The sequence below is a fragment of the Gigantopelta aegis genome, chromosome 3, assembly GCF_016097555.1.
Source record: "Gigantopelta aegis isolate Gae_Host chromosome 3, Gae_host_genome, whole genome shotgun sequence".
Classification (NCBI taxonomy): Eukaryota; Metazoa; Mollusca; class Gastropoda; order Neomphalida; family Peltospiridae; genus Gigantopelta; species Gigantopelta aegis.
In genome coordinates, this window is record NC_054701.1 from 52,824,144 (window position 1) to 52,851,684 (window position 27,541).

General features: G+C 39.1%; 1 protein-coding gene across 2 annotated transcripts in view; it reads left to right on the forward strand.

Annotated features, from left to right (window-relative positions):
* The window catches only part of LOC121368231, a 103,899-nt gene that overhangs the window by 14,349 nt on the left and 62,009 nt on the right, over positions 1 to 27,541 (forward strand). For both annotated transcript variants that reach the window (XM_041492869.1, XM_041492868.1), the window contains exons 3-4: positions 2,452 to 2,525; positions 25,456 to 25,600. In XM_041492869.1, coding sequence (XP_041348803.1) covers positions 2,452 to 2,525; positions 25,456 to 25,600 — 219 coding nt within the window. The remainder of the gene's footprint in view (positions 1 to 2,451; positions 2,526 to 25,455; positions 25,601 to 27,541) is intronic.

Below are 27,541 nucleotides of genomic sequence, written 5' to 3' on the forward strand. Positions count from 1 at the left end.
CATGGCATTGTTTGAAATCGGCACATATTGAACATGCACTATTATTCATCTCAGTAGTTAATACGTAAACAATAAAAGCTGGAAATAAAATATGCTGCTGGACATAACGGAACATTGACTATTAAAAAGATGAACTCATCTGTTTTGACATACAGCTTAGTTTGAGGTCATGTTGCTTTGAATCTCTATGTATAGATTGAGTATGAAACTGGCTTGGTATCTTCAGTAGTTAATATCTTATGTCTAACTATGGTAGGTAAATCAGTGGGAGTTTATATTTTATCCTCCTAGCTGTTATAATATTTTATCCTGCTAGCTGTTATTGAATAATATAAAATCGACATTATAAAGGGCAGTGAAATTAATCCTTTTAGTCAGATAATTGTATCTGCTGCTCAATTATTACAAACCATATGTCCTATGGCCACCTTCTTCACTTCATCATGGATGGAACCTGATAAAAGTGCAACAACAGAGAGCATATGCTTCCTAAGACATTAAATAGTCTTATATCAAAACATTACACAAGGTACAGGATGCAGAACATAAAACTTGTCCGACTTAACAGCTGTTTTGGAGCCTGAGGAGGATATACCATCATGGACATAAATTATCATTAATAAAAGTTTCTTTTCTTTGTATCCAAATCAGTTTGAAAACAAATAAGAATAATACAGCAACTGTCGGTTTTGACTACTATTTTGGATTATCATCTGAAATAATTCCATATTATCTTGTGTTCTAGTGTGTACAATTGAATTATTTGACCCACAAAACATATATTTAGACCTCAAAATTATCTTCATACAAGCAGAAGCTGAAAACACGTGTTTTGATAATTTTGGCGGTCATCTTGGATTTCGTCTCCTGGCAGAGTTAGCCCACACTTTTGACAGGGTCACCTCCGCTACTTTTATTCAGAAGGCTTTGAAGACCTTCAAACCTTTGTTCCCGTAAATTGGTTACGGGACTGTATTATTGTGCCTCTACTAATCGTGAAAAAATCGTGATAAAACCCCATTACAGTGACACGACATGTGAAAAGTACAACCCCCCCCCCCCCCCCCCCCCCCCGAAAACAAAAACAATTACAGTGACACAGATACCACATACGAGACTTCAACAATGTCACCGATATCAACTTCGCTGATAAAGGCAGTTTTCTGCCGTCTGACATTTTGCTTGTTTATGGAATACTCTTCAAGAGGAGTGGGTCGATATGACATAATCTAACAATGCTATGCCATGCGCTAAGGTATAACGCACACACCATGACGTCAGATTACTTACGTCACATACTTAGGAGGCTTCCACCCCTGTTTAAGAGTATCGCATAAACAAGCAAAATGGCAGATGGCAGAAAACTGCCTTTATCAGCGAAGTTGATATGGTTGACATTGTTAAAGTCTTGTATGTGGAATCTGTGTGACTGTAATTGTTTTTGTTTTCACGATCTGTGTCTGGACAAATATGGGTGAAATCTAACGGTAATTAAAGGTAGGAAAGTAATTTATTGTAGTTGTTAACAATTTGGTTCAGACTTTAGGCTGTTGTCATGTGACGTACTATCATAATTTCTAGTTCAATTAACTAGTAGAAAGGTGCCAGACAGCCGTCCTAGAAAAAACATCTGGCACAGGTCCCTTTTCATTGGTTAATTGGTCTCGTCAATTCAATTCAATTTCAATCAATTTTTGGCCCAATACAAAACAATCTGATGTCAGCAGACCTGTTCCTTGGGTATTACGTCATTCCATAATCGAAGGTAGTACGTGACGTAATGTAACATGTAACCATGCGTGCATTCATCCAGATGAAGTGATATTTATCAACTGTTAGCAGGGATTTTCTTGAGACAAGTGTCAGAAAAAACCCCTATCTACAAAAGGACTTGAGCCAGAAATTATTATTCTTGCTATACCCACACATCTGAGAGAACACTGTGTGCGATTTGTACTTTCACAAACGAGGTGACACATTAATTATAAACACATCTGATTGGCTGATCCATGTTGACGACCAAAATGTCGAAGCAAAATATCCACTAAATGGAAATGACTTTCACATTACTGATGTGTAGACGGTCGTAATTGCTGAACCCATACATAGGCATATGGGCTCCCATTTTAGTAATGAGGGGAGTCAAATATTCCCCAAATTAAACAAAAATGCCCGATTCTGGATAACAATATTTATTCATATTTGCATTACTACCAAACAATTATATAGTGTTTGAAACGAATCAGTTAGGGATTTTAACGTGGATTACTAATATTGTCAGTAGAACGATGGAAATCGTCCTACAGGGTAAAAAGGTTTTCAGATCTAGCACTGGAGACACACACACACACACACGCACACACACACACACACACACACACACACACACACACACACACACACACACCTACGCTTATGAACCCATACACATATGACGCATATATATTTCAGCGACATCCGTGGAAGCTTTAGTCCCAGTGTCCTGTGGCAAAATCGCCCTTCCATTGCTTGACAAAACATTCCAGGTGAGTATCTCCATCGTTTGAAATGATACAGAGGTATATTATTTCAGTTTATACACAGGACCCATCGCCTAGGTATGGCCTTCGGGATTAATTGGCGGAACAAGGGATTTATTTAGTCCTGGAGCCTAATTCACAAAACATCGTAAGCGTAGTTTTGCGCGTAAACGTAAATCTACGACTGAAGAGCATTTCACAAAGAAGTGTAAACGTAAGTTACGAGTAAAAGTAGACGTAAATTTAAGAGTGCCCTCGGCCACAAGTAGCGGTACACTTCGATAATTCATAAAATGGTAAATGCATTCTTTTAGAATTTAATGCACAAAATAAAACGAGTTTAATTCATAGACTATATTCACTAAACAGCGAAAATGTTATCAACAAAACGTTTAGAAACAGTCGATGTAATGACATTTATTATTTTTAAATTCCAAGAATATACACATTTTATTTTTTTCAGAGCACAACTAATTAGTTGCTGAGTGGGTATACTAAGCATTTTTAACAGTTTTATGTGAAAAGCCAAAAAAAAAGAAAAAAGTTTGGCAGCCATTTTTATTCGCCGCAAGTAATGTTTAAATGACATTGGCTAATGTTTGGTTTGCTCTTGGTAGTCAAGTCCCATTTCTCAGAAAGTTGCTTATTATTCGATGTGCGAGCATTTCTTTAGGATTATATCCCACATACTTTTCTAACCTAATTTGGGTATTCTGAATCCGAAAAATTATGTTGGCCATCTCAAAAATGACGTTTTGAGGGTCAAAATGACCAAAACAAATTGACCATCTACGGAAATAGGATTGTATCGAAAATACATTGTAGCATAGTATAATGACCAATACAAATTGACCATCTACGGAAATAGGATTGTATCAAAAATACACGTACCACAGCGTAACAAACACCAGTGTAGTTGCTAAAACTTCAATTAAATTATTAACATAATGTATTCTGAGAAAGGGCATTTGTCTTTTCTAATTATAATAATGTACGTGAGACTTTTAGTACCAAAGATTAGAGCAACGAAAACGGCCAGTCTGCTCCGAAATTTCAAAGATGGAGGACACCTGCGAAATTTGAGAAATAAAATAAAAATAATTGTATAGAAATAGTTGGTATTGAGTTAATATTATTAATATAAACCGTATCTTTATTATATTAGAACATATTTTAAGCGAAGAACGCAGATAACTCATCTCCGTTTGAGAAAAATTCTGTGTTTTCGTAGGGTTTGTTGAACAAGTGCTCGGGCCGTTCAGTTCGGCTGTTTTGGCTTTTGCGTTGTAAATTGTTCAACAGTTAAATGTTAAAGTAACAAGATAAGTCTGTTTTAAATTCATCAAACAAGCTTTATTAAAATATATTTGTTGTTTTTCTTGGTGTGTAACCTTTTAGGATGTGAGGGTGAAGAATAGGTGGGGTTAAGTTAGTTGCTACAGTCCTTTTTTTTTTTAAATTATCCAATATTGACATTGTGTACACTTTTCTTTCGATTAATATTATTTTTAATCTGAGTATGGAGTCCAGCAACAGTCTGAAACGACGTCACCAGGACAGCTCAGATATGTGTATTATTTGTCAAGAGACTAAAGCTGATGTCCTTGAAAGAAAAAGAGTTCAAAGTATTGATACTCTCAAAGAGCATGCTCGAATCAGGAAGAGTTTCAGAGATGTATCAAATTATGATGCAATAGATCAAATTGAGAAGCTCGAATCAGGAATTAGTATTATGTGTCACTTGAAATGCTACTCTCTATTCACACACCCGAAATATATACTAGAATCTAAGTTTAAAAAAGAAACCGAGCGTTTGAAGCAATGTTCCCGTTTCAACATCACCTGCATCATCACTTCCATCAATGTTAATGTTGTTCGTTGTTCCTGTTCTTCTGACCTAATAGAGATGGTGGCTCACATTTGGTGGCAGCGGTTAAAGTGGTAAAAGCTTTAAGAACGGCTGTACGTTTATTACAGAACTGTTTCGGTCGTGAGTGGAATTTTTTTTTATCTTGGAAAGTTGTTTGTCAACAGTGACCTTGAATGTCAGCACGTGTTTCTTCGAAGTCAGTCGGGCCGCTGGGTGCGTGTGTCGTACTCGCTATCGTGTGTGGATATTGGTTGACTATAACATTCGTATCAGCGTTAAATATGGGTGAGGAAGGTAATGTTGCAGACACTCAAAGTAAGCAGTTTTCTCAATTCAAAATGCCTATGTTTGATCCGAAAAAAGTGACATTTTCGCAGTACATTAATGACATTTATGAAGTTAAAGCATGGGGAAAGTGTACCGCCCGTTCCCCCCATTAGTTATCGATCTAAAGCAGGGAATTTTTGATGGGGTATATATAAAAAAGTGGGGCATGGGGCCCTAACCCTAACTCTATCCCTAACTCTATCCCTAACCCTAACCCTAACTCTATCCCTATCCCTAACCCTAACCCTAACCCTAACGCTAACCCTAAACTATTATAAATGATGGGGGGAACGGGTGGAGCTCTTGCCAAGCATGGGGCTTTGGTTGGAATGATGAAACAAAACTAAGAAGCTTAGCTCTTATTCTCCCCACAGGTTGGTGTACACGAGTATTCCGTGATTTACCTGTTGAACACAAAGAAACTTATACTTCTTTGAGAGATCATCTTATTAAAGAGTTTGACAGGTCCGCAGAAAAAAAGCAAAATGCAGCATGAGATTTTCACAAAATGTCTCAGTATTTTAATGAAACTGTTGATGAATTTGCCCATAGACTAAGAAATAAACTTGACGAAGCTTATCCTTCTTTTGCTAAAGGTAATAAAGAAGAACTTTGTGCCCAAAGGTTTTTGGAAGGGGTTCGTGGGAAAAAACCTTAAAGAACAATTGAATATTATTATGTGTCAGTCTGCTAAACCACCAAAGTTTGATGATTTGGTAGATACAGCACGTCGTTTGGTAGAAACCTGTAAACCAAATGAACAGGTGTTGCGAGTTCGGTGTTTTTATTGTAATAAACCAGGACATAAACAGAATCAGTGTAGGAAAAAGAAAGCAGACCTGGATAGAACTTTTGATAAAGACAGTTCAAGAAAATCACAAAGTCAGAATAATTGGATGAAAAGTGCTAAATGTTACAATTGTTCACAGCGGGGTCATATATGAAAAATGTGTACCAAAAAAGATGTGAGAAATACTGTTAAAGAAATTCAGTCTTCAAATAGAAACTGTCCAACTAGGGAAATTCTAATTGGCAAACTTGAGTGTTCAGCTGTGATAGATTCGGGTGCATCTGTTTCATGTATATCTAAATCTACTTTAGAGCGAGCATTTCCAAGTGGTATTATGCTTGAAGAGAGTACAGCTACATTACGTGGTGCTGCATCGCATGTGTTACCTGTATGTGGTACAGTGTCTGTTCCAGTACGTATGGGTGAAGATGTTATACCGTGTAAATTACATGTATTGGACACTGATGAAGACAATTCAGTTTTGTTAGGTTGGGATTTCATGTGTAAGTTTGAACATATTTTGATTAAACCCAAAGATAACAAAGTAGTGTTTGGAGCAGTTAGATTGGCCGAGTTAACTATTATTCCTCCTAGATCTCAGAAAATTTGCCGTGTGACTGTCGATAAATCACAAATGAATGGGACATCTAGTTTGTTAATAGAAAGAAATGAAAACTTTGAATACAAAACAAGTTTATATATTGGTAGATCTGTTGTTTCTGAAGATGAGGCATACTTGCTTATTTTAAATAGGAGTACGACAAGCAAAAAGATATATCGTTGTCAGTCAGTTGGGGTATGCTCAAATGTTCAAGAATGTAAAAATGAAAAGGAATTTGAAAAAACTTCTACCAGTGATAGTACTGTGAAATGGAACATAGGTAGAGGATATCAGACAATTGTAAAGCTAATCTCATAACTTTATTGAACATAGGTAGAGGATATCAGACAATTGTAAAGCTAATCTCATAACTTTATTGAACATAGGTAGAGGATATCAGACAATTGTAAAGCTAATCTCATAACTTTATTGAACCAATATGAAAATGCAGTGTTTACAGGTCTAGGAAAAGCCAAGAATTACACATACAAGCTTCATTTTAAACCAGATGCAGATCTGTCAATGATTCGTCGTCGTCGTCGTCGTTATGGACCGCTCTTGGACAAAGTTGTTGAAAAGCAAGTTGAACAGTTAGTCAAAGCAGATATTGTTGAACCTAGTACATCTATTGTGATTTCTCCGATTGTTTTGGTGAGAAAACCTGATTCGACAATCAGATTCTGTTTGGATTTTCGGGGGATAAATAAAATGTTAGTAGATGAAGTGTTTCCATTGGTGACAGCATCGGAAATGTTAATGAAGTTACACAACTCAAAATATTTTTCAGTGTTTGACATGAATTCAGCTTACAATCAGATTCCTATGGACGAATCATCTCGTAATCTGACAGCATTTGAAACATCTTCGGGGGTATATCAGTTCACTAGAATGTGTTTTGGTTTGAAGACAGCTCCTTTAGCATTCCAGCGTATTATGCACATGATGTTTTCTGGTTTGCCCAGGTCTTTTATACTTGTGTATTTAGATGATATTCTTGTTCATAGTGCTACTCCAGAACTTATGCTGGAATATCTTGAGGAAGTTTTAAATCGTTTTGAAACAGCTGGATTAACACTGAGAAAAGATAAGTGTTATTTTTTCATGGATAGTGTGAACTATTTAGGTTTCAAAATTTCTAGGGATGGTGTACAACCTGGTGATAAAGGTTTGAAAGCAGTTTGTGAATTTCCATTACCTAGGTCTTGGGAAGAGGTTCATTAATTTTTAGGACTTTGCAAATTTTTTCAAAGATTCATTTTAAATGTTTCTGATATTGCCTTGCCATTGAGTTGTGGAGAAAAAGTTATATGAATGGACTGAAAAACAAGAACAAACATTTGAAAAGTTAAAATCTTCTATTACATCAAAACCATTGCTAGTACAGTGAAACCCCTCAATACCGGACATCCATGGGACCAAGTAAAATGTTCGGTTTCAGAGGTGTCCGGTTTTCAGGGGTCTGTCTGGACGGAAATACCTTCCGTTCTCCATAAAATAGGGAAAGTGTTAAAGTGTTTTAAAACAAGAACAACAAGAATGTTGAAAAATGGCGCATTTATGAGCATTTAGAAAAATAAAAACATCCATGGGAGTAATATTGAATAAAAAATACATTAAAAAGTCCACAAATTGTCAATCGATAAATCAGCCTACGTTGAGAAACGTATCCATCGATGTCTGTTGTCTTTCACATCTGTGTTTAACAATGGTTGCCTGCGTTAAAGTTTCTAATTCCTGTACATGCAATAGGAAACGTTCATCTTTCTGTATTGCAAAGTCGTTTAAAATCTGAAGCATGTTCAACACGTCAGGATAGCTGAGATCGTTTCCCGGAACAGATACATCTTGTTCGGATTCGTTGTCGCTTCCGTCATTGGGTATTTCGTCCCCATGGAAGTTGGCCACTAGTTCTCTCTCCCACTCGTTTGTGCAGTCTTCAATTGGCACGTCATCGTCGAAGCTGGTCAAGATGTCAGTGTCTACGTCGGCAGTGACGAGCTCGCGTGCTAGTCGTGATAACGGAATGTCGTCGTCGCCATCGTCTTCAAGCACCGATTCGTCGGTCGGCGAAAAACCAGCGACGGAGAAACACTTGCTGATCGTACTCGGCTTCGTTTCGTTCCAAGCCCGTGAAATCCAGTCAATAGCGTCCAGCAGTGTCAGCTGTTTACACAGGTCAGATGCATTCCCGACAACGTCAATCCTCGTCACAAGATAACGGAGCATGTGTCGGCGGTACCTGGCTTTAAAGGCGCAAATAATTCCCTGGTCAAGAGGCTGAAGGTGTGAAGTTGTGTTCGCGGGTAGATATTTCAAAGTAACATTGCTAAGTTCAAGGTTTGGCCCATGTGACGTCGCATTGTCTAACAGCATGATTATTTTCCATTTCTGTTGTCTCATGATTTTATTAACACTTGTTATTTATGCCATGAATAATGCGATGGTCATCCATAAAACATACTCGTAACTTAATAAAGACATCTAACCCAAACCCGAACTCCACTAATGTTAACCATAATAACAACACAATCAATGTGTTTACAGTAGTTAACTCCATACCAAAGCTTGTGATCAGTCCTTTTAATTGTTTATTGTCAAGTTGCTAATCTTGCCTGCTGAGCGGTACCTGTACTGTATGCAGCGGTGATTACACTGATAACAGCGATCTCGAGCATGCGCATATTGCACTAGCCATCGGTGTTCACAGACAGGTAGGCACCATACTGATTGGTATCGGTTTGATCGTCCGGTTTTCAGGGGTAGGATTTACACTAAGTTGACACATTGGGACCGAATTGTTTGTCCGGTGTTCAGTTTAGAGGGGTTTCCGGTTTAGAGGGGTAAAATATAGTGTTAAAAGATGTGTAAATCACGGGACCGCAGAAAACGTCCGGTTTTGAGGGGATTCCGGTTTAGAGGGGGTCCGGTGTTGAGGGGTTTCACTGTACATCCTAATTTTGATGACGATGCTCCGCCGTTTATTGTACAAACTGATGCAAGCAACACTGGTTTAGCTGGGGTACTTCTACAAGAAAATAATGGTTATGAACATCCAATTGCGTTTGCTTCAAAGAAACTTTCTAAAACGGAACGTAATTATTCAACCATCCATCATGAGACACTGGGAATTATTTGGTCGGTTTGGAAGTTTCGTGAATTCTTGTATGGCAGGAAATTTGTTATTCGAACAGATCATAAACCACTGATATACATTACAAGTTCAAATTCACCTAAGTGTGCTTGCTGGAGTTTGGAACTTTTGGAATATGATTATCAGATTGAGTATGTTAAGGCTAAAGATAACATTCCAAGTGATGTTCTGAGTCGTGCGTCATTATATGATGAATCTGAATTACCTGTGTTAGCAGTGACAAGAAGTCAAGCAGAACGTCTAGATCTAATAAAACGTTGTCATGTAGTGGCTCATTTTGGTGCTGAGAGAACATTAGAGTTAGCTAAAGAAATTGATCAGTCAATAACCTTAAAAGAAGTTCAAATATACATAGCTACATGTAAACAATGTCTAGAAGGTCCACATGTTATTCCTAAATGTACTTTAAGTATGACAAGAACTGCTATTAACCATGGCAGATTGTGCACTGTGTTTTCGTGGGACCGATTCCAAGGACAATTTGGGGTTATGAATACATTTTTACATTTAAAGACGATTTAACAAGATTTGTGTTCGCGATTCCGGTTAGTTCACAAACAACTGCATCTGCAAAAAAAGTATTGAATCATATTTTCTCTATTTTTGGTCCTCCTGAATACCTGCATATGGATAATGGTTCAGTGTTCACATCTTATGAATTCAAGAGTTTTCTTAAGGAGTGGAATGTTGAAAGCAGTTATACACCTATTTATAGACCACAAGCTAATCCTGTGGAACGTGCTCATAGAACTTTAAAAACTTCATTGCTAAAAACTGCTGAAACGGAAAAACAGTGGGATGTTGTGCTTCCTAAAATTGTAGCAGCCCATAATGCGGTAACAAATAGAACAACAGGTATTCCTCCATATTATGCTATGTTTGGAAGATCGAGTCCAGTTTTCCCAAATGATTTCTGGCCAGGATAGTAACTTTCTGGAAGGGGAGGAGGAACAGGATTTAAGAGAAATCTGGAACTGTTGTCGAGAGAAACAATTAACTAGAAAACTATTAACCATGGAAAAATCAAGTAAAGGTGTTAAGCGTGATTTCACTGTTGGTCAGTGTGTTGCTGTTAAAATACTGACTGGTCCGAAATTTAAGAAACAACACTTTAGAACTGGTTTCACTGTATCAAAAGTGTATGGTGATTTTCTGTGTGTAACTAATATGGAACAACATCATCGTGAGTCTGTGATTGTCAGCAAAGACTTGGTCATCCCTGATACAACATCTTAGGGGGAAGGAATGTGGGACTTAACAAGTCAATCGACGAAGAACACTCATCACTGTCCGTGAACATTCGTCATTGTTCGGTGTTGTGAACATTCGTTGTACTTCGGTATGATTCATATTGTGTTATGTGCACGCGCATGTCTCGTGGTTCTCGTGTTTCCTGTATCGTGTGGATCAGCTGGTCACTTGTTAAATGTTTGTCTGTAAAGTAAAGTTTTGTTAATGTTGTTCGTTGTTCGTGTTCTTCTGACCTAATAGAGATGGTGGCTCACAGGCCATCACCATACACTTCGAGGAAATCGACGAAGCCTGTCAACTGGGATTTGTGTATGTTCTGCCAACACGGTACCATGGGTAAACTATTTAACGTCGCAACATTTCAAGTTAGTGATAGGATTTTACATGATGCTAAATTTGACAACAAAATGCGTGTGCGACTATCAAGTGTAAATGATCTGATTGCAGTTGAAGGAACATACCATAACAAATGTATAAACACATTTCAGTATGGAGCACAAAAATGCAAATCAGAAAGAAAAAGTACTGATCTTGCGATGATATTTCTGATCCGAGAACTGGAGTATGCAGCAACACAATCACAAATCCTGCAACTATCTGATGTATGGCATCGGTACACTATACTCGTGGAAGAAACATCTTCTGTAATACCATCTTCATACTTGTCTAGAAAATCGTCATTCAAAGAAACCTTACAGAATAAACTTCATTATCACTTTCAGTTTGTCAGTCCTCTACACAGAGAAAATCCTGAAAGGGAGGTGCTTCTTGTTCCACATGCTTGTGTTCATAACATAATTGGTGATGTTCATCATGAAAGGAAATATGATCAAGATGAAGAGCTAACGATGCCAAAATATGAATCAATGGACAGTAAATTCATTTCCTTGGTACATGTGGCTCTCAAAATGCGAAAAGATTTGCTTTCAAAGAAAGGGCATGCAGGCCTCAATATCAGCGAAGATGATGCGATACACTGTGTACCAGAGAGTCTTTATATGTTTCTGAACTTGCTGTCAGCAACTACTAAATGTAGATGCTGAATGTGATTATGATGAACCTGTGTGTGATAAACAATCCAAAATACTAAGCGTTGCTCAGGACATTGTTGACAGTGTGAGTGATGGTAAAAAATGGACACCGAAACATATTGGGCTTGCTTGCACTTTGCACCAAGTAACCAGATCAAAACAGTTAGTAAATCTGTTTCACAGTGCTGGACACACATTGAGTTACAAGGACACATTGAAACGTGACACAGCACTGGCAGAAAAAACACTAGAATCGATGGATCCAATGACTGGATACTTTGCGCCAGCTAATCTATCCAAAAATACTTTTACACACTTCACAGAAGATAACATTGACATCAGTGATTCTACTCTAGATGGGTTGAACACGTTCCATGCCACACAAGTAGCTGCATGGCAGCGAGGACAAGATCACTGTTTGAAATTGGATGAAATCTCCGTTACTGGGAGAGAAACTTTTAAAGTTCCAGACTTAATGGATAAAATAGTACCTGCTGGTATCATCGAAGGCAAAACAACACCCATTTTTCCAAACATTGTAGACGAAAATGTGTTTCTGTCTACTGAATCTGAAACAGATTCCGCAAGACATGCTAGAGCCACTGATCTGGCTTTTCACTTCAGTCGAAGTGACAAAGATTGCCCTCCATCTTGGTCAGCTTTCAATCAGTCAATCAGTACAGCTGATCCCGAATTAACTAACGTCGGGTATATGCCCATTATTCAAGCTCCAGCTCATGATATTGATAGATTGAACACTGTTGTGCAAAGGTGTATGCATGTGTCTGAGAAGTTACAACAAAAATATACAGTCATTACTGTTGATCAGGCACTATACTTCAAACTTATGGATTTGAAATGGGCAGTACCTGAATACAAAGAGAACCTAATACCAAGAATGGGAGGGTTACACATCGCAATGAACTATTTGAAAGTTATTGGTGATCACATAAAAGGGTCGGGTTTACATGAAATATGGGTAGAATCTGATCTGCTTGGTCCTGTAGCCACTGATCAAGTATTGACAGGGAAAAACTACAGTAGAGGAATGAGAGCTCATAAATTAACATCTCAAGCTCTGTGGAGTTTTATCTTTCCGCAGTTAATGCATTTCATACAAGAGAAAGACATTAAGCTTACCAAACATTGATGGGAGTAAAACATTATGACAATCATATGAATGCCCACATTGCAGAATGATGCTTTCAGGGGTTACTTCAACGAGTTTGAGGTTAACCAGAATGAAAATTTTAAAATTTTGGTTGGTTGACATATCTTGATATGGTTTCTGTACTTCTCATGTTTACAAGGGCAGAAAGGGATGGGATCTGGGATCTGTATCTTTATGCATTTCGGTGCATATTGCCATGGTTTCATAGATACGATCACATCAACTACACCAGATGGGGTACTGCCTATCTTGCTGATGCTCATCAATTACCGCAGGAGATCCTTGAAGAATTCAAATGGGGTAATTTTGTTGTCAAAAGGTCCAAAGCAAAATTCAATCAAGTCGACCCAGACAAAAGCCAAGAATGGCTGAATGCAACAGGGAAGAAAGGTGGAGGCATCATTGGCATAACAAGAACTAACACTGCCCTGTGTAGATGGTCGTTATCTTACAACTTGCGATCGCACATTAGCCTTCTGACCAGGATTATGTACATTGTTAACCCAGATGATATTTTGACACACAAAGAGGTTACAAAAAGTCGACAGTGCGTGGATTACAAATCGAAAACATCAATTGTCAAAGTTATGAAAAGGTATGAAGTGATGGGTCCAAACTCTCGGACAGATGTCTTGGTCAATCCTGTCACAAAGGATATAGCAACTGATGTCATTCAAACGTCTCTGTTATCTGCCAACCAACTTGGACAGGATCAGTTGCAGCAATTTGTCAAAGACAGGCTACAAACAAATAATAACAAAGTTCCAAAAGTTCCACTGCGTGATAGTTTGAAGAAAAACAATCCTCCTACATTTGCTTCCCTGTACTGCATTGAAAAACCAACAAAGTCTATAGTTAAAAAGAGCAAAATACTTCAGGCTGGCAGAAACATACTAGTTCGATTGGTTACAGCCTACAAAGTGGGGCGGGAAGTGAACATTTCACTGATCATGTACCAATAGCCATTTTCGAAACAAATGGGAGCATTAAAGCAGGAAATAAAGCAGTTTTGACTGATGAACTGATAAAAGGCGTGGACACGGGTGTGCCTGTGAAATTACTTGGCAAGTCTGCTTTAATTGTAGATGGTCAGGCATTGGTGCAAAGTCTGAAAACTAAGGATATCAAAACATTTGGGGAATATGCCAACATGTTTGTTTCTGTTATTTTGCAAAAAGCACTCCATTACGAAAGGGTAGATGTTGTTTTTGATCGTTACAGACCTCTGTCCATCAAATCAACTACAAGAACTAAACGCACGAAGACGCATCGTCCTGTAAGGAGAAGAATTGAAAACAGAGAAGTACCATTGCCACAGAACTGGCTAAATTCTTTAGCTTTAACAGAAAACAAATCTGATTTAGCAAACTTCCTCTCAGAAGAGTTGATCAGACTTTCACCCAAGGACAAAACAGTTGTAGTTGGTGGTGGTTTCACCGATGAAAATAAAGTGGTGACAAATAACAACGATTTGGATGTAGACCAATTAAAGGCTTAACATGAGGAAGCCGATACCCGAATAGTGCTTCACGCAATACACTGTTCGAAGACATCCATCTGCAATACTATTGTGATAACGGCAAGAGACACAGATGTCCTGTTGCTTCTGCTTTTTCATTTGCCAAACATCAAAGCTATAATTTGGATGATTGCTGGAACAGGACAAAAGCCAAAGAATATTGTGGTAAACACAGTATTGCAAACAAACCTCACATCACCAGAATGTCGTCACAATTTGCTTGCTTTTCATGCTCTGACAGGAAGTGATACCAATTCATATTTCTATGGTATTTCAAAGAAATCTGCATTCAAAGTGTTTAAAGAGAATGCTGTTTTGTTAGGACTCGGGAAGGGGTGCTTACTGAAGACACAGAAAAATGCTGAGCAATTCATTTGTAAACTGTATGATCAGACTGTTGACACCGTTGATAAAGCACAAAAAGTTCTGTTTGGGAAATTGAAAGGCCCTGAACATATGCCACCCACAAGTGATGCCTGTGTGTTTCATATAACACGAACTCACTACCAGGCAATGGTATGGATGCAAGCTCACAAGCCCATTCCAGATCTCCCAACACCTTTATCAATGGGATGGACTCTTGTGGATGACTTAAGTTGGTCATCCACAAGAGTCCATCCCATTGATAAAGGTTTGCTATAATAAATTCAATGTAAAGTTGTTTTATTCATACCCATACAGACCATGTTTTGACAAATTAAATGTCCTCAATATTAACACTTATAAATCGGCGGCCATCTTGGTTTATCATCTCGCATACACAACTATTTTGTTCAGTTTATTTGAGTAGTATATGTTAACACTGGCTGGTGTTTATAACACCAAATAATGCCGTTAATAACACTTTGATGCCACATGTTTTAATTTTTTGTGACCATTTGGCGGCCATTTTGTTTTTGGCCATTTTGACCCATTAAACGTAATTTGTCAGAAGGCCAACATACTTTTTTGGATTCAGCTCCCCCAAATTATGCTAAAAATCTATGCTGGCCCAAATCCTAAAAAAATGCTCGCACCTTCTACCTTTTGGGGAAATGGGACCTGACTATGGCGAATGACGTCACAATCTAACTGACGTCATATTGCATATTACCTATATAGAATACTAAACGAGCTTGCCTTTTATACCATTTTTATGAAACAAGTGAACAGTTTTGGTATCTGATGAGTGAAAGCGAGTCAGATACCAACACTGTTCACGAGTTTCATAAAAATGGTATGACAGGCATGCTAGTTTAGTATTTTATTTATTACAAACCAACTGCAAACATACCGCAACGCAGAAGTAAGCAGATTTCGAGACCTACTACACGTTATTTTTCTACGAATTGGGTCAGCAAGTGATCTACGTCACACGTAAACTTAAATGACGTCACAGTGAGCAATGAGACATCAGCAATGTACAGTTTAGATGTTGAAATTCACAATAATAACTGAATTGTTGATCGGACCAGCAAATATTAAGCTGAGTGGATGGGATTAACTAAATGTGACATTTTGTACATAGTGCTGTAAAAAAGAGTAGCAGGTCGACGACAGATACTTGCCGCAACATTGTTTTGGCTTCGTACACAATAGGCTCAAATATAACAGCCCATCTTATTGCAATTTCAATTCATGGCCATATTTCGTAATAGTACACTTTTAAATTACATTATTTGGTACAAACAGTCAGATACTTTAACAGCAATTTTACACTTATGTTTTCTAGCGTTCTAAAAAAGGACGTGTCAATTATTTTATTGCTGGGATATGCAAAGTGACGTCATTCGAATACCGACGTCATTCTAATAATTAAAAAAAACCGCCAGTCTGCGCGTGCCAATATTACACTAGTTGGATACTGAGTAATTGTTTTGACATCAGCAATATCTTACACTGGTGTGTAATAAATAACAATATTAAACATGACGTCAGGAAATTTTCAAAGACATTTCAGTTGTGGATCCAAGAGATGGAGATGACATTTTTTATTCACCACATTTTTGCAGTATATTTACTTAAAAGACATAAAACATTTTTAAAACTACACATCCACTTGTCCTAAAATAGGGAATTGGCCCATATATAAGTGTTTTTAACTACATGCATATACGTTAACGTTGTTGCCTATAGGATTTTATTTGGTATTACTGTGACGTTTATATATATATATATACTTTAATACTAAGTGGCATAATTACGTTATTTATGATCGTATCAGTCAAATTTGACATCGATATGTCACAATATTTTTGCTATAGACTGACGGCAATGGAGGCGTTTTCGTCACCAAACAGCGTCGCACGAGGGCGCTGAAATCCATACCTTGTGTGGCCACCAGCAGCAGCAATCACTGCGCGACATCTCCGTGGCATAGACTGAATGAGTCTCTAAATCCGGGCACATGGAATCCTAGCCCATTCTTCCTGCAGTGCATGTGACAGTTGCAGAAGCGTCTGAGGCTCCGGGTCATGCTGACGTACACGTCTGTCCAGTTCGTCCCATATATGTTCAATCGGGTTGAGATCTTGCGATCTTGATGGCCATGGTAGCACATTAATGTTCTCATTCTGTAAGAAATCCATTGTTATATGTGCCGTATGCGGCCTGGTATTGTCCTGCTGAAAGAGTTCTCTCTGTCGATCCAAAATGGGAAACATGTGACGGCGGATAATGTCATCCCGGTAGCGTCAGGTTGCCTTGTACAAACACAATTTCACTTCTGCCGGTGTATGAAATGGCTCCCCACATCATGACACTCTTTCCACCGAATCTGTCAACTTGGGCGACGCAGTTGTTGGCAAAACGTTCATTGCGGCGTCTGTAAACACGTTGTCGTCATCACGTCCCTGTAGAAGGAAACGTGACTCGTCGCTGAACCATACTCGTCGCCAGTTTCCCAAGTTCCACCCCTGTACATTCGTGCACCAGCGAACATGTAAATGTCGATATTGACGTCGCAGGACGGGGCCAACATACAGTCTCCTAGCCCGTAAACCAGCTTCTCGAAGTCGGTTCCGAATGGTTTGTGCAGACACCCTTTTCAAACCAGGTATGCGTCCAGCAGTGTTCGTTGCTGTGGAAGTTCGGTGACGCAAATGCATAACCCGAATGAGCGATCTTGTGCTGCAGTTGTTATGCGAGGTCTTCAACTTCTGGGCTGATTGAAACTTCTGGTACCTGTCCCAGAGACGTGAAATGGTTCTCTGATGAACGTTCATGTGGCGTGCGACTACTGACTGCGATTCACCTAACGGCGGCCTATTGCAGTGTTTCGATTCAGCAGGCTTAGTCTTGGCATCTTGTAACTCGTCTACATCGAAATGGAAATGAGGCATCATTGCGAGCATTGCAGCTTTAAATACCCATCACTATCCCAATCTTTTCCCCGAGGTTCACGTGCATTCGTCAAAATCTGACCATTTCACGCCGATTTTCTGCAATTGTCGCACAACGTGCGTTAAATTTGTTTTAGGGTGCATTTGGGCATGTTGTCCAATTCCAGGAACATTAACAAACATGGTCATTCAGCAACATTGTAAAAAACCCCGATATTTTGTAAAATCAAACATTTTTCTTCTTTCCCTATCACCTATATGTTTCTTTTTTGACAGAATATACATACATATATATACTCTTCAAAAGAAGAAACGCAAAACCACATTGTCGTAACATTTGGAGAATTGATTTAATTATTGAATGGTGAGTCCGATAATTACCAAATGTTGCAGGATTGTTCAAAATTCACTCTAGTCCATTGTGAGTAAGTGATAGGACACACCACCAAGGTCAAGGTCATCTGGAGTCAATACCGGGTGTGGCCTCCGCGTGTGTTGACAACTGCCTGGCACCGCCTGCCCATTGAAGCAACCAGAGTACGGATGACGTCCCGGGGGATGGTGGCCCACTCGGCCTGCAAGGCTGCTGCCAGCTCGGGCAGGGTCTGGGGCTGTGGTTGTCGCTGTCGGAGGCGTCGGTCCAACTCGTCCCATAGATGCTCAATTGGGTTCAAATCCGGTGATATCGATGGCCAAGGAAGGACATTAATGTTGTTGTTCTGTAGGAAAGCCGTTGTGAGACGTGCTGTGTGAGGCCTAGCGTTGTCATGTTGGAACACTGCGTTGGCGTTGGCCATAACTGGAACGATGTGTGGCCGGAGGATCTGGTCAATGTAGCCCTGTGCATTCAGGTTGCCCTGCACGTGGACCAGGTCAGTTCTGCCAGTGTGTGAGATGGCTGCCCACACCATGACACTACCCCCGCCGAATCTGTCCACTTCCTGCACGCAGTTTGCCGCATAACGTTCACCACGACGCCTATACACGCGACATCTTCCATCATGACGTCGGAGCAGAAATCGGGACTCGTCACTGAACCACACCTGTCTCCATCGCAGTTGAGGCCATTGTCGATGAATCTGGCACCACTGCAGTCAGAGTCGACGGTGTTGTGGTGTTAAGATGACACCTCGAACTGGACGTCTGGCACGAATTCCTACCTCACGTAGGCGGTTCCGTACGGTCTGGTCGGATATCCTGCGCAAACCTGGTATTGCTGCGGCTGTGGAGGTGGCAGTAGTCAATCGTTCCCGAAGGTGGCGTACCCGGATGTAGCGGTCCTGCCCGGGGGTAGTGACCCGTGGTCGACCGGATCTAGGGAGGTCACGTGTTGATCCATGTTGCTGGTAACGGTCCCACAGTCTGGAGATGGTGCTTGGGGACACATGGAATGCCCTGGCAACGGCCGTTCTGGATTCGCCTGCGTCTAGTCGGCCGATGGCATTGTTTCTCTGCGGTTCACTGAGACGTGGCATGTCCTGGATTGTCAACTGTCGGCCAGATACAGAGGCCAGGCAAGCGAACACCCTGCACTTTTATACTGTCGGTGTTCATGTTGCACGTGCAGACAACGCACGTGCAGTGGTGACATGGTTTGCACGTGGCTGCGTTTTTGCGAATATTCACATTTTGGAACTTTATTGTACAGTAGCTGCGTTTTATCGAATGTAACCGTGGGAATGTGTTTGGGACATGCAATGACCTTATATTCACAAAGCATGAACCGGTAGGAAACATAAAATTGGAGTTATAACCCATTTGTACCCTTTTGCGTTTCTTTTTTTGAAGAGTATATATATATACGGCCCATTGTCGTCACTCATGGACAAACAAACACAGGCTTGTTAGGCACATGGATCGGCGCTCATAGCAGAGAAGTATACAATACTCTTTCTTGGGAAGGCGAAAAAGATAATCCAAAATATGTACTAGATAAATTCGAAACTTATATTAGACCAAGAAAAAACAAACGTGTTGCTGGGCACAAATTAAAACAAAGGGGGCAAGCAGTGGAGGAGTCTTTTGACAATTTTGTGAAAGACTTGAGATTAATACTGATGGATAGTGAATATGATCAGCCAGATGATATCCTGATTGATTATTTTATTGATGGTATGTACGACAAAAAGATACAAGAAAGATTGCTCGACAGAGAAGACAATGTGACACTTCCAAAAGCCATCGAGATCGGACAGCAATATGAACTGTCACAGAAGCAAATTCGAATCGTCAGAGATGAAGACACAATGTGAGTACAATCTATCACAAACACAAAGAAACGATAATTAATCAGAATCTGTCTGAACACAAAAGTGGAACACAACAACAAGAAAAACAATATACATACAGTCCAATATCCTTCTGATCCAGAGTCAGAGTCTGAAGTTTTGAATATTTATATGGCATCTGATCCTAACTACAAAAAAAATAAAAAAAAAGACAAAAAAAAAGACAAGTGGAACCAAAACATCAACTTCAAAATTGATACTGGAGCAAAGTGTAACAGCATGAAACTAAAAGACTAGCATAAGCTGTCTCATCTTAGTGATCTCTAAACATCAAAGCGAGTATTATGTTCATACTCCAACCACTATGTCTGTCCAGTTGGCACTACAAGCCTGCCCATCAAATGTAATCAGAGAAATGACAACAAAATTTGAGATAGTTAACCTTGATCAACAAAATGTCATATCTGAAGATACTGCAGAGACACTAGGATTGATAACACGACCCGCAACTATTGATGAAGAAATACAAAATACACAACCATCTCATGGACCTGATGACGTTTGGGAAGAATTTCCAGAGCCCAGCAAGACAACTGGAACACATCCGGGCGAGTATTCAGTAAAATTAAAACCGGGAATAAAGGGTGTGGTGCATGCTGCACGACGTCAGCCAACAGCACTACGTGAGAAAATAATGAAGAAACTCAAGGAAATGGAAACTAATGGCCACATGACAAAAGTGGAAGAACCAACAGAGTGGGTAAGTTCTATGGCAGTTTCTTTGCGAAATGACAAAATTCGCATTTGCATAAACCCACGAGATCTCAATGCTGCTATCAAGAGAGAATATTACCCTATGCGTACTACAGAAGACATACTAGCAGAAATTCCTGAAGCTAAGGTGTTCTCAAAAAAAAAAAAAAAAGTGGATTTCACCAGATCAAACTTGACGAACCTTCCTCCTATCTCACAACATTCAACACACCCATAGGAAGGTGCAGATGGTTACGTCTACCCTTTGGAATTTCCTGTGCACTTAAAGTATTCCAGAGAATAATGGATCAAATGCTAGAAGGAATAAAAGGGGCATACGCAGCAATGGATGATATTCTCGTGGTCGGCCGTGATATTGAACATCATGACCAAATGGCGAAGGCCCAAAAATTATCTCCGCCATAGAGGTAGCGTCGTTATTATACACACTATAATCTCGCTTTAAACAGCTGTTCGGTAGTGTGATTTGAAGCCACTGGTCATATCAAATTACTTTGTCCACCACTGTACAAACAGGAAAAGTAGTCATATTTTTTTCAGATGATGAGGCATTGCACAAAGAATGTCTAGACTACATAACGGATCTATTATATGACAAAATGCAAAAAACAAAAAAAAAACAGTGAATCGCTGGAAAACGAGACGTCTTGATTGTCATTGCCAAAAACCTATCCATTCTCGGTGTGTGGATTTTTTAAAATGTAATTATTCATAAATTATTTGAATAAAAATCTAGTTAAAATATTATATTTTCTTCCTTTTATGTGTTCTCTGTGGAAATTTGTTTGTGTTTTGTTCACTGCTTTCTGGCGAGGGGGAGAGTTTTGGTGGGTTCGTTCTATTCCCCATGACATTGATCATGTTTGTTGTTGATTATTAATTAATTAATTAATTTATTTATTTTTAATAAATAATTTCACAAAACTAAAAGAAAAAAGTGTTTTAGAAACAACACACTTTTTAAAATTATGTACAGGGCCAGCGGGAGGGGAGAGGGAGAGGGAGAGGGAGAGGGAAAGGGAGAGAGAGAGAGAGAGAGAGAGAGAGAGAGAGAGAGAGAGAGAGAGAGAGAGAGAGAGAGAGAGAGAGAGAGAGAGAGAGAGAGAGAGAGAGAGAGAGAGAGAGAGAGAGAGAGAGAGAGAGAGAGAGAGAGAGAGAGAGAGAGAGAGAGAGAGAGCATATGTATTTGAAGGCCCAGACTTCGGGGTTCGGAGGCACCTGGAATAAGTTTAAATACCAGATGTTAACATTGGGCCTATGGCATCTCCAGCCTTTTGAACACAGTAACAGGAAAAAAGATGAGACCATGGCCCTATCGGCCCTCACCTCTTCCGCAGCCCCGAATATACAATCTGAAGAAGAAAAACATTGTTCAAGACATGCAAATAACATACATACAATATAGACATAGAATAGTGAAGATGTGGTGTGCCCATTAAGGAGTAACAAAAATAAAAATCTTGAAATCTTGACCCTACCTAAAAAAAAGGGCTTACCCTAAATATTTTGCCCTATTTCTTTTAAAAAAATATTTTAGGTTAAAAAGAGTACAAATGTAGTTGTTTTTTTTAAACTTTAGACTGGCCCTACCTAATATTTGTTAGTAATTTTCACAGAAATATTTTTAGGCACACGGCAGAATAAAATTGTATTGTCTTCATTTGCTAAACTCTATATTTGATTATTCCTTTGTTAATCTGTCTATAGGGGATCTACTAGTTGGGTATCTCTTTTTTAAGATGTAATATGTATGTAGGATTCATTTTCTTTTTATACTAAGCATATCTGAAATTACTGACAAAAACACTACCAAAGGATGCTGCTGTGGTGGTGGTGTAAACAAATAACTCCAATGAAAGTGAAGATGCGGAAATTAAAATATTTGGTAGGAGTAGCCTGTGTGGGGGGCCATGGGTTTACCTTCTCAGCGAATCAGTATCTATGTCAAGTGTCAAAATGACCATGGGCCAAAATTATGAAGACTGTTTTTCTGAAACACAGATGTTTAACACCAAATTTAAAATGTGCTGAGATGTTCTTTTCATTGTTGATTATTATAAAGAGACTGCATAGCGGTTTTTTGCAATGTGAGATTTGATTAAATACTTGAGGCATAACAGAACAAACTGTTTGGTTTTTGCTACTGACCGAAAAACAAATTAACCATAACAATAAAATACTTTCCAAATTATAATCTAGAATTTATTTATATACTCTTCAAAAAAAGAAATGCAAAAGGGTACAAATGGGTTATAACTCCGATTTTATGTTTCCTACCGGTTCATGCTTTGTGAATATAAGGTCATTGCATGTCCCAAACACATTCCCACGGTTACATTCGATAAAACGCAGCTACTGTACAATAAAGTTCCAAAATGTGAATATTCGCAAAAACGCAGCCACGTGCAAACCATGTCACCACTGCACGTGCGTTGTCTGCACGTGCAACATGAACACCGACAGTATAAAAGTGCAGGGTGTTCGCTTGCCTGGCCTCTGTATCTGGCCGACAGTTGACAATCCAGGACATGCCACGTCTCAGTGAACCGCAGAGAAACAATGCCATCGGCCGACTAGACGCAGGCGAATCCAGAAATTGCCAGGGCATTCCATGTGTCCCCAAGCACCATCTCCAGACTGTGGGACCGTTACCAGCAACATGGATCAACACGTGACCTCCCTAGATCCGGTCGACCACAGGGTCACTACCCCCGGGCAGGACCGCTACATCCGGGTACGCCACATTCGGGAACGATTGACTACTGCCACCTCCACAGCCGCAGCAATACCAGGTTTTGCGCAGGATATCCGACCAGACCGTACGGAACGCCTACGTGAGGTAGGAATTCGTGCCAGACGTCCAGTTCGAGGTGTAATCTTAACACCACAACAACCGTCGACTCCGACTGCAGTGGTGCCAGATTCATCGACAATGGCCTCAACTGCGATGGAGACAGGTGTGGTTCAGTGACGAGTCCCGATTTCTTCCGACGTCATGATGGAAGATTGAACGTTATGCGGCAAACTGCGTGCAGGAAGTGGACAGATTCGGCGGGGGTAGTGTCATGGTGTGGGCAGCCATCTCACACACTGGCAGAACTGACCTGGTCCACGTGCAGGGCAACCTGAATGCACAGGGCTACATTGACCAGATCTTCCGGCCACACATCGTTCCAGTTATGGCCAACGCCAACGCAGTGTTCTAACATGACAACGCCAGGCCTCACACAGCACGTCTCACAACGGCTTTCCCACAGAACAACAACATTAATGTCCTTCCTTGGCCATCGATATCACCGGATTTGAACCCAATTGAGCATCTATGGGACGAGTTGGACCGACGCCTCCGACAGCGACAACCACAGCCCCAGACCCTGCCCGAGCTGGCAGCAGCCTTGCAGGCCGAGTGGGCCACCATCCCCCGGGACGTCATCCGTACTCTGGTTGCTTCAATGGGCATGCGGTGCCAAGCAGTTGTCAAAACACGCGGAGGCCACACCCGGTATTGACTCCAGATGACCTTGACCTTGGTGGTGTGTCCTATCACTTACTCACAATGGACTAGAGTGAATTGTGAACAATCCTGCAACATTTGGTAATTATCGGACTCACCATTCAATAATAAAATCAATTCTCCAAATGTTACGACAATGTGGTTTTGCGTTTCTTCTTTTGAAGAGTATATAAATATCCTGAAACTGGAAATTTTAATACTGTTCAGTTTATTTATTACCTTTAAAAAAACTAGACTATTTTGGACAAATATAGAAAAAACTCAACACTATTCTGCAGTGACATTTAAGCCGTATAACAGTTATAATACTTTTATATTTTGGAGGAGTATGTTGACTACATTATGATAAATTCTAGCATGGCATTAAAAAAATCACACTTTTGGACTGAACATGTAAATACCAGATAGTTATTGTTTATGTACTTATCAAATACATGTACATGCTAAGCAAGTAATTGTGATCATATATTGAGCATGAAACAAGCCATGTGTGAATACTGCATGTGATGCATCTCTTGAAATTAATGTAATTAATGTTAAGTTAATTTGTGTTGTACCTATATTCACTTTAATCTATTAGTAAACCATAAGTGTACTTTTGTATGTAGAGTACACTTGTACAGGTATGTGAAGAAGAAAACCCTATGTTAAATGAGTCATAATTATTTCTTGCTGCATCTGGTTTTAGAAATCCACATCTTACAGCCTTTGGTGAGAAAAAAGATATAATGTCTAAAGCAGTTTTCAATTGCTGTTAATTTCATTATCAGTGGAAATCATGAAAAGTCATGAATTTTCTTGGTAAATAAGTGTATGAACCATGATTAAGATAATTTACAGTGGACTTTTCTTAATATAAGTACTGAAAAGTAGAATATTTAGATACTGGTATGTCAAATACATTTATATTAAAACAGGCTCAGCCAGTATAAACAAATGGAATGTTCATTTTCTAGTATATACTGATATGGTTTATTGTTACAACCATTCTAGTTCTCTCATAGCATGTGTTTATTTTTTGCTAATGCCATGCAAACCAATTTTTAAAACATAAATGAACACCAATTTTATTGCACGTGCTGTAATGTTGTGTTGTTTCTCGCGGCTTGTTCTGCGCATATGCGTTGAGATTTTAATGATTCACAGGAACTTTTTTTCGATTAGAGTATGTATATATATATGTGTGTGTGTGTGTGTGTGTGTGTGTGTGTGTGTGTGTGTGTGTGTTTGATAGAATAGAGGATAACCACATGGTGGAGACAAATTAAAACACTTGATACGCAATATGTTCAATCTCGAGAATACAAATCCAAGGTCACATTTACTGCTTACTAAAATGCTAATAATTTGTTTTTAAAAGAAGATTAATGCAGTTCATTTAACTTTCAGGACCACAGCAAGCTGTATAATGACCTGCTGAAGAATTTTAATCTGCTACGGCAAACAATCGTGGACTTAAAAATCTTGACAGTCGAAGAAAACAATGTCCATGCAAGCTTAGAAACCTGTATAAAGAACATAGTCTCTATGTGTGGTAAGTCTTTAGTGGCTCTCAGCATTTGTTCATGGATATATTATAACTGTATTTCACTCATTTACACAACAGTTAAAACTTTTCATTTGTCGACATTATTACCTTGGATCAGCCACTAGGTTAGAGGTTATCAGGTTTGTGTGCAATAAATTGACTTAACAATAGTGCCTGGAGACACGATATAGGTCAGCGACCTTAGAAAACTGCTGTCGAAGTTTCCCGAAGCTGAGCTGAATGTGGGTGCTGTCGGGTTTCTTTCTGTAGTGTGTGTATTGGTGATTAATATGTGATTTTTTTTAAATCAAGGAACTCGGAAACTGATCGATGTAAAGGTATTTGATGTCAAACATATGATTGGTGGGCAGCGATTACGAAAAAATTACATAGCTTGGTCTCTGACTTTAATGAGAGCATCATAAACGTCCAAATATCCGTCTAGTTCCCTTACAGTCAGAGTAATCGGGCTACCTTTTAGTAGATATGTTTGATTGGGGTTACGTGTAGTAATAAATATCTTCTTGATTTGCCTATGGGCAGTTTTAAAGAAAAAATTGAAATCTCTTGAAAGCCTAAAACGCGTTTTACAGGCATCTGTAAGTAAAAAAATTGATATTTTAAAACAATGACTTTCGACTATTTTGTAGATTGTATTTTTGTTATTACACACAACAGGTTTTAAGTGTATTGTTAATTGGTTATTGTAATGTTTGTAGCAGAAAAGGTACACATACGCGTACGAGACGGGGGGGGGGGGGGGGGGGGGGGGGGGGGGGGGGGAAGGGACAAAACCTCAAATTCGGGCAGAAATGATGGAGATATTCGCGGGAAATGTGCTAACCTGAGACATTCCACCTGAAAAATCCATATACAAATGCGTATTGAGTCGTTTGCAACCCCATATAGCTGTTTGGTAGTAATGGTAACATGAATAAATATTGTTATCAAGATTCGAGCATTTTCGTTTAATTCGTGAATAACAAGCCTTTGACCCTACAAAAATGGTAGCCTATGCTTCAGAACTACATGTACTATTGCTTTAATAATGAACATATTTATGAAAACCGAAACATTATTTTCTTAAACATTATATCATCACGAATCACCGCCATCATACGCATCTCCTGTTAAGAGTACAGGTGTAGTAGTCCTCAAACGTTTTCAGCAAAAATTATTGCATAATGTATGATATTCCATTTCATTTTTGTCACTGATGCATCATATCATCAAAATGGCATCTACATGTTGGCCGTAAAACGTTTTGAAATACTTGGAAGTACCCGGCATGATAAAGTAACTTCTATGCCAAAATGCCCGAAGAATGTGGTTTCATAAATATGGAAGATGGTGATTTGAATCTCTATATAATAAACCATGTATGGAAATCTGGGTGGGACTATGGCTCTTAAGAAATGTAGGTCCAATTAGTCCATGAGCCAAAGGGTCGGTCGGTACCATCTGGGGGGACAAATGCTCATAGTGATTTTTGTCAAGGCCTACATCCCTAAGGATGGAAAATTTATCATAGCATTGCAGGACTCACAGCTTTCTGTGTGTCAGGGCATTTATGAATACAAAGCTTGAAGGATTGGGAGATAATTGACTGGAGAATTCAGATATATTACCAATATTGAAATCCTTTCAGGATTAGGGTCTCATATAAAAAAAAAATCTTTAACGTTATAAAATACAATTCACACAGGTTTATTTTTCAGTAGAAATTTAACACAAAGTTTAGGCTCAGCACCTCAGATATTCTCTTTAAATGTTTTAATTACAATATAAGCTCATTTGGACATCCAGTTATTATTTACATCCTATAAATAAAGTTTCCTTGCAGGATTTGCTGTGTAATTACACCTTTTATAACCCACAATTATTTCCTCAACAGGTTTATGTTTACAGAATTACTAAAGGGTGATTATATTAAAAACATTGTAAAAT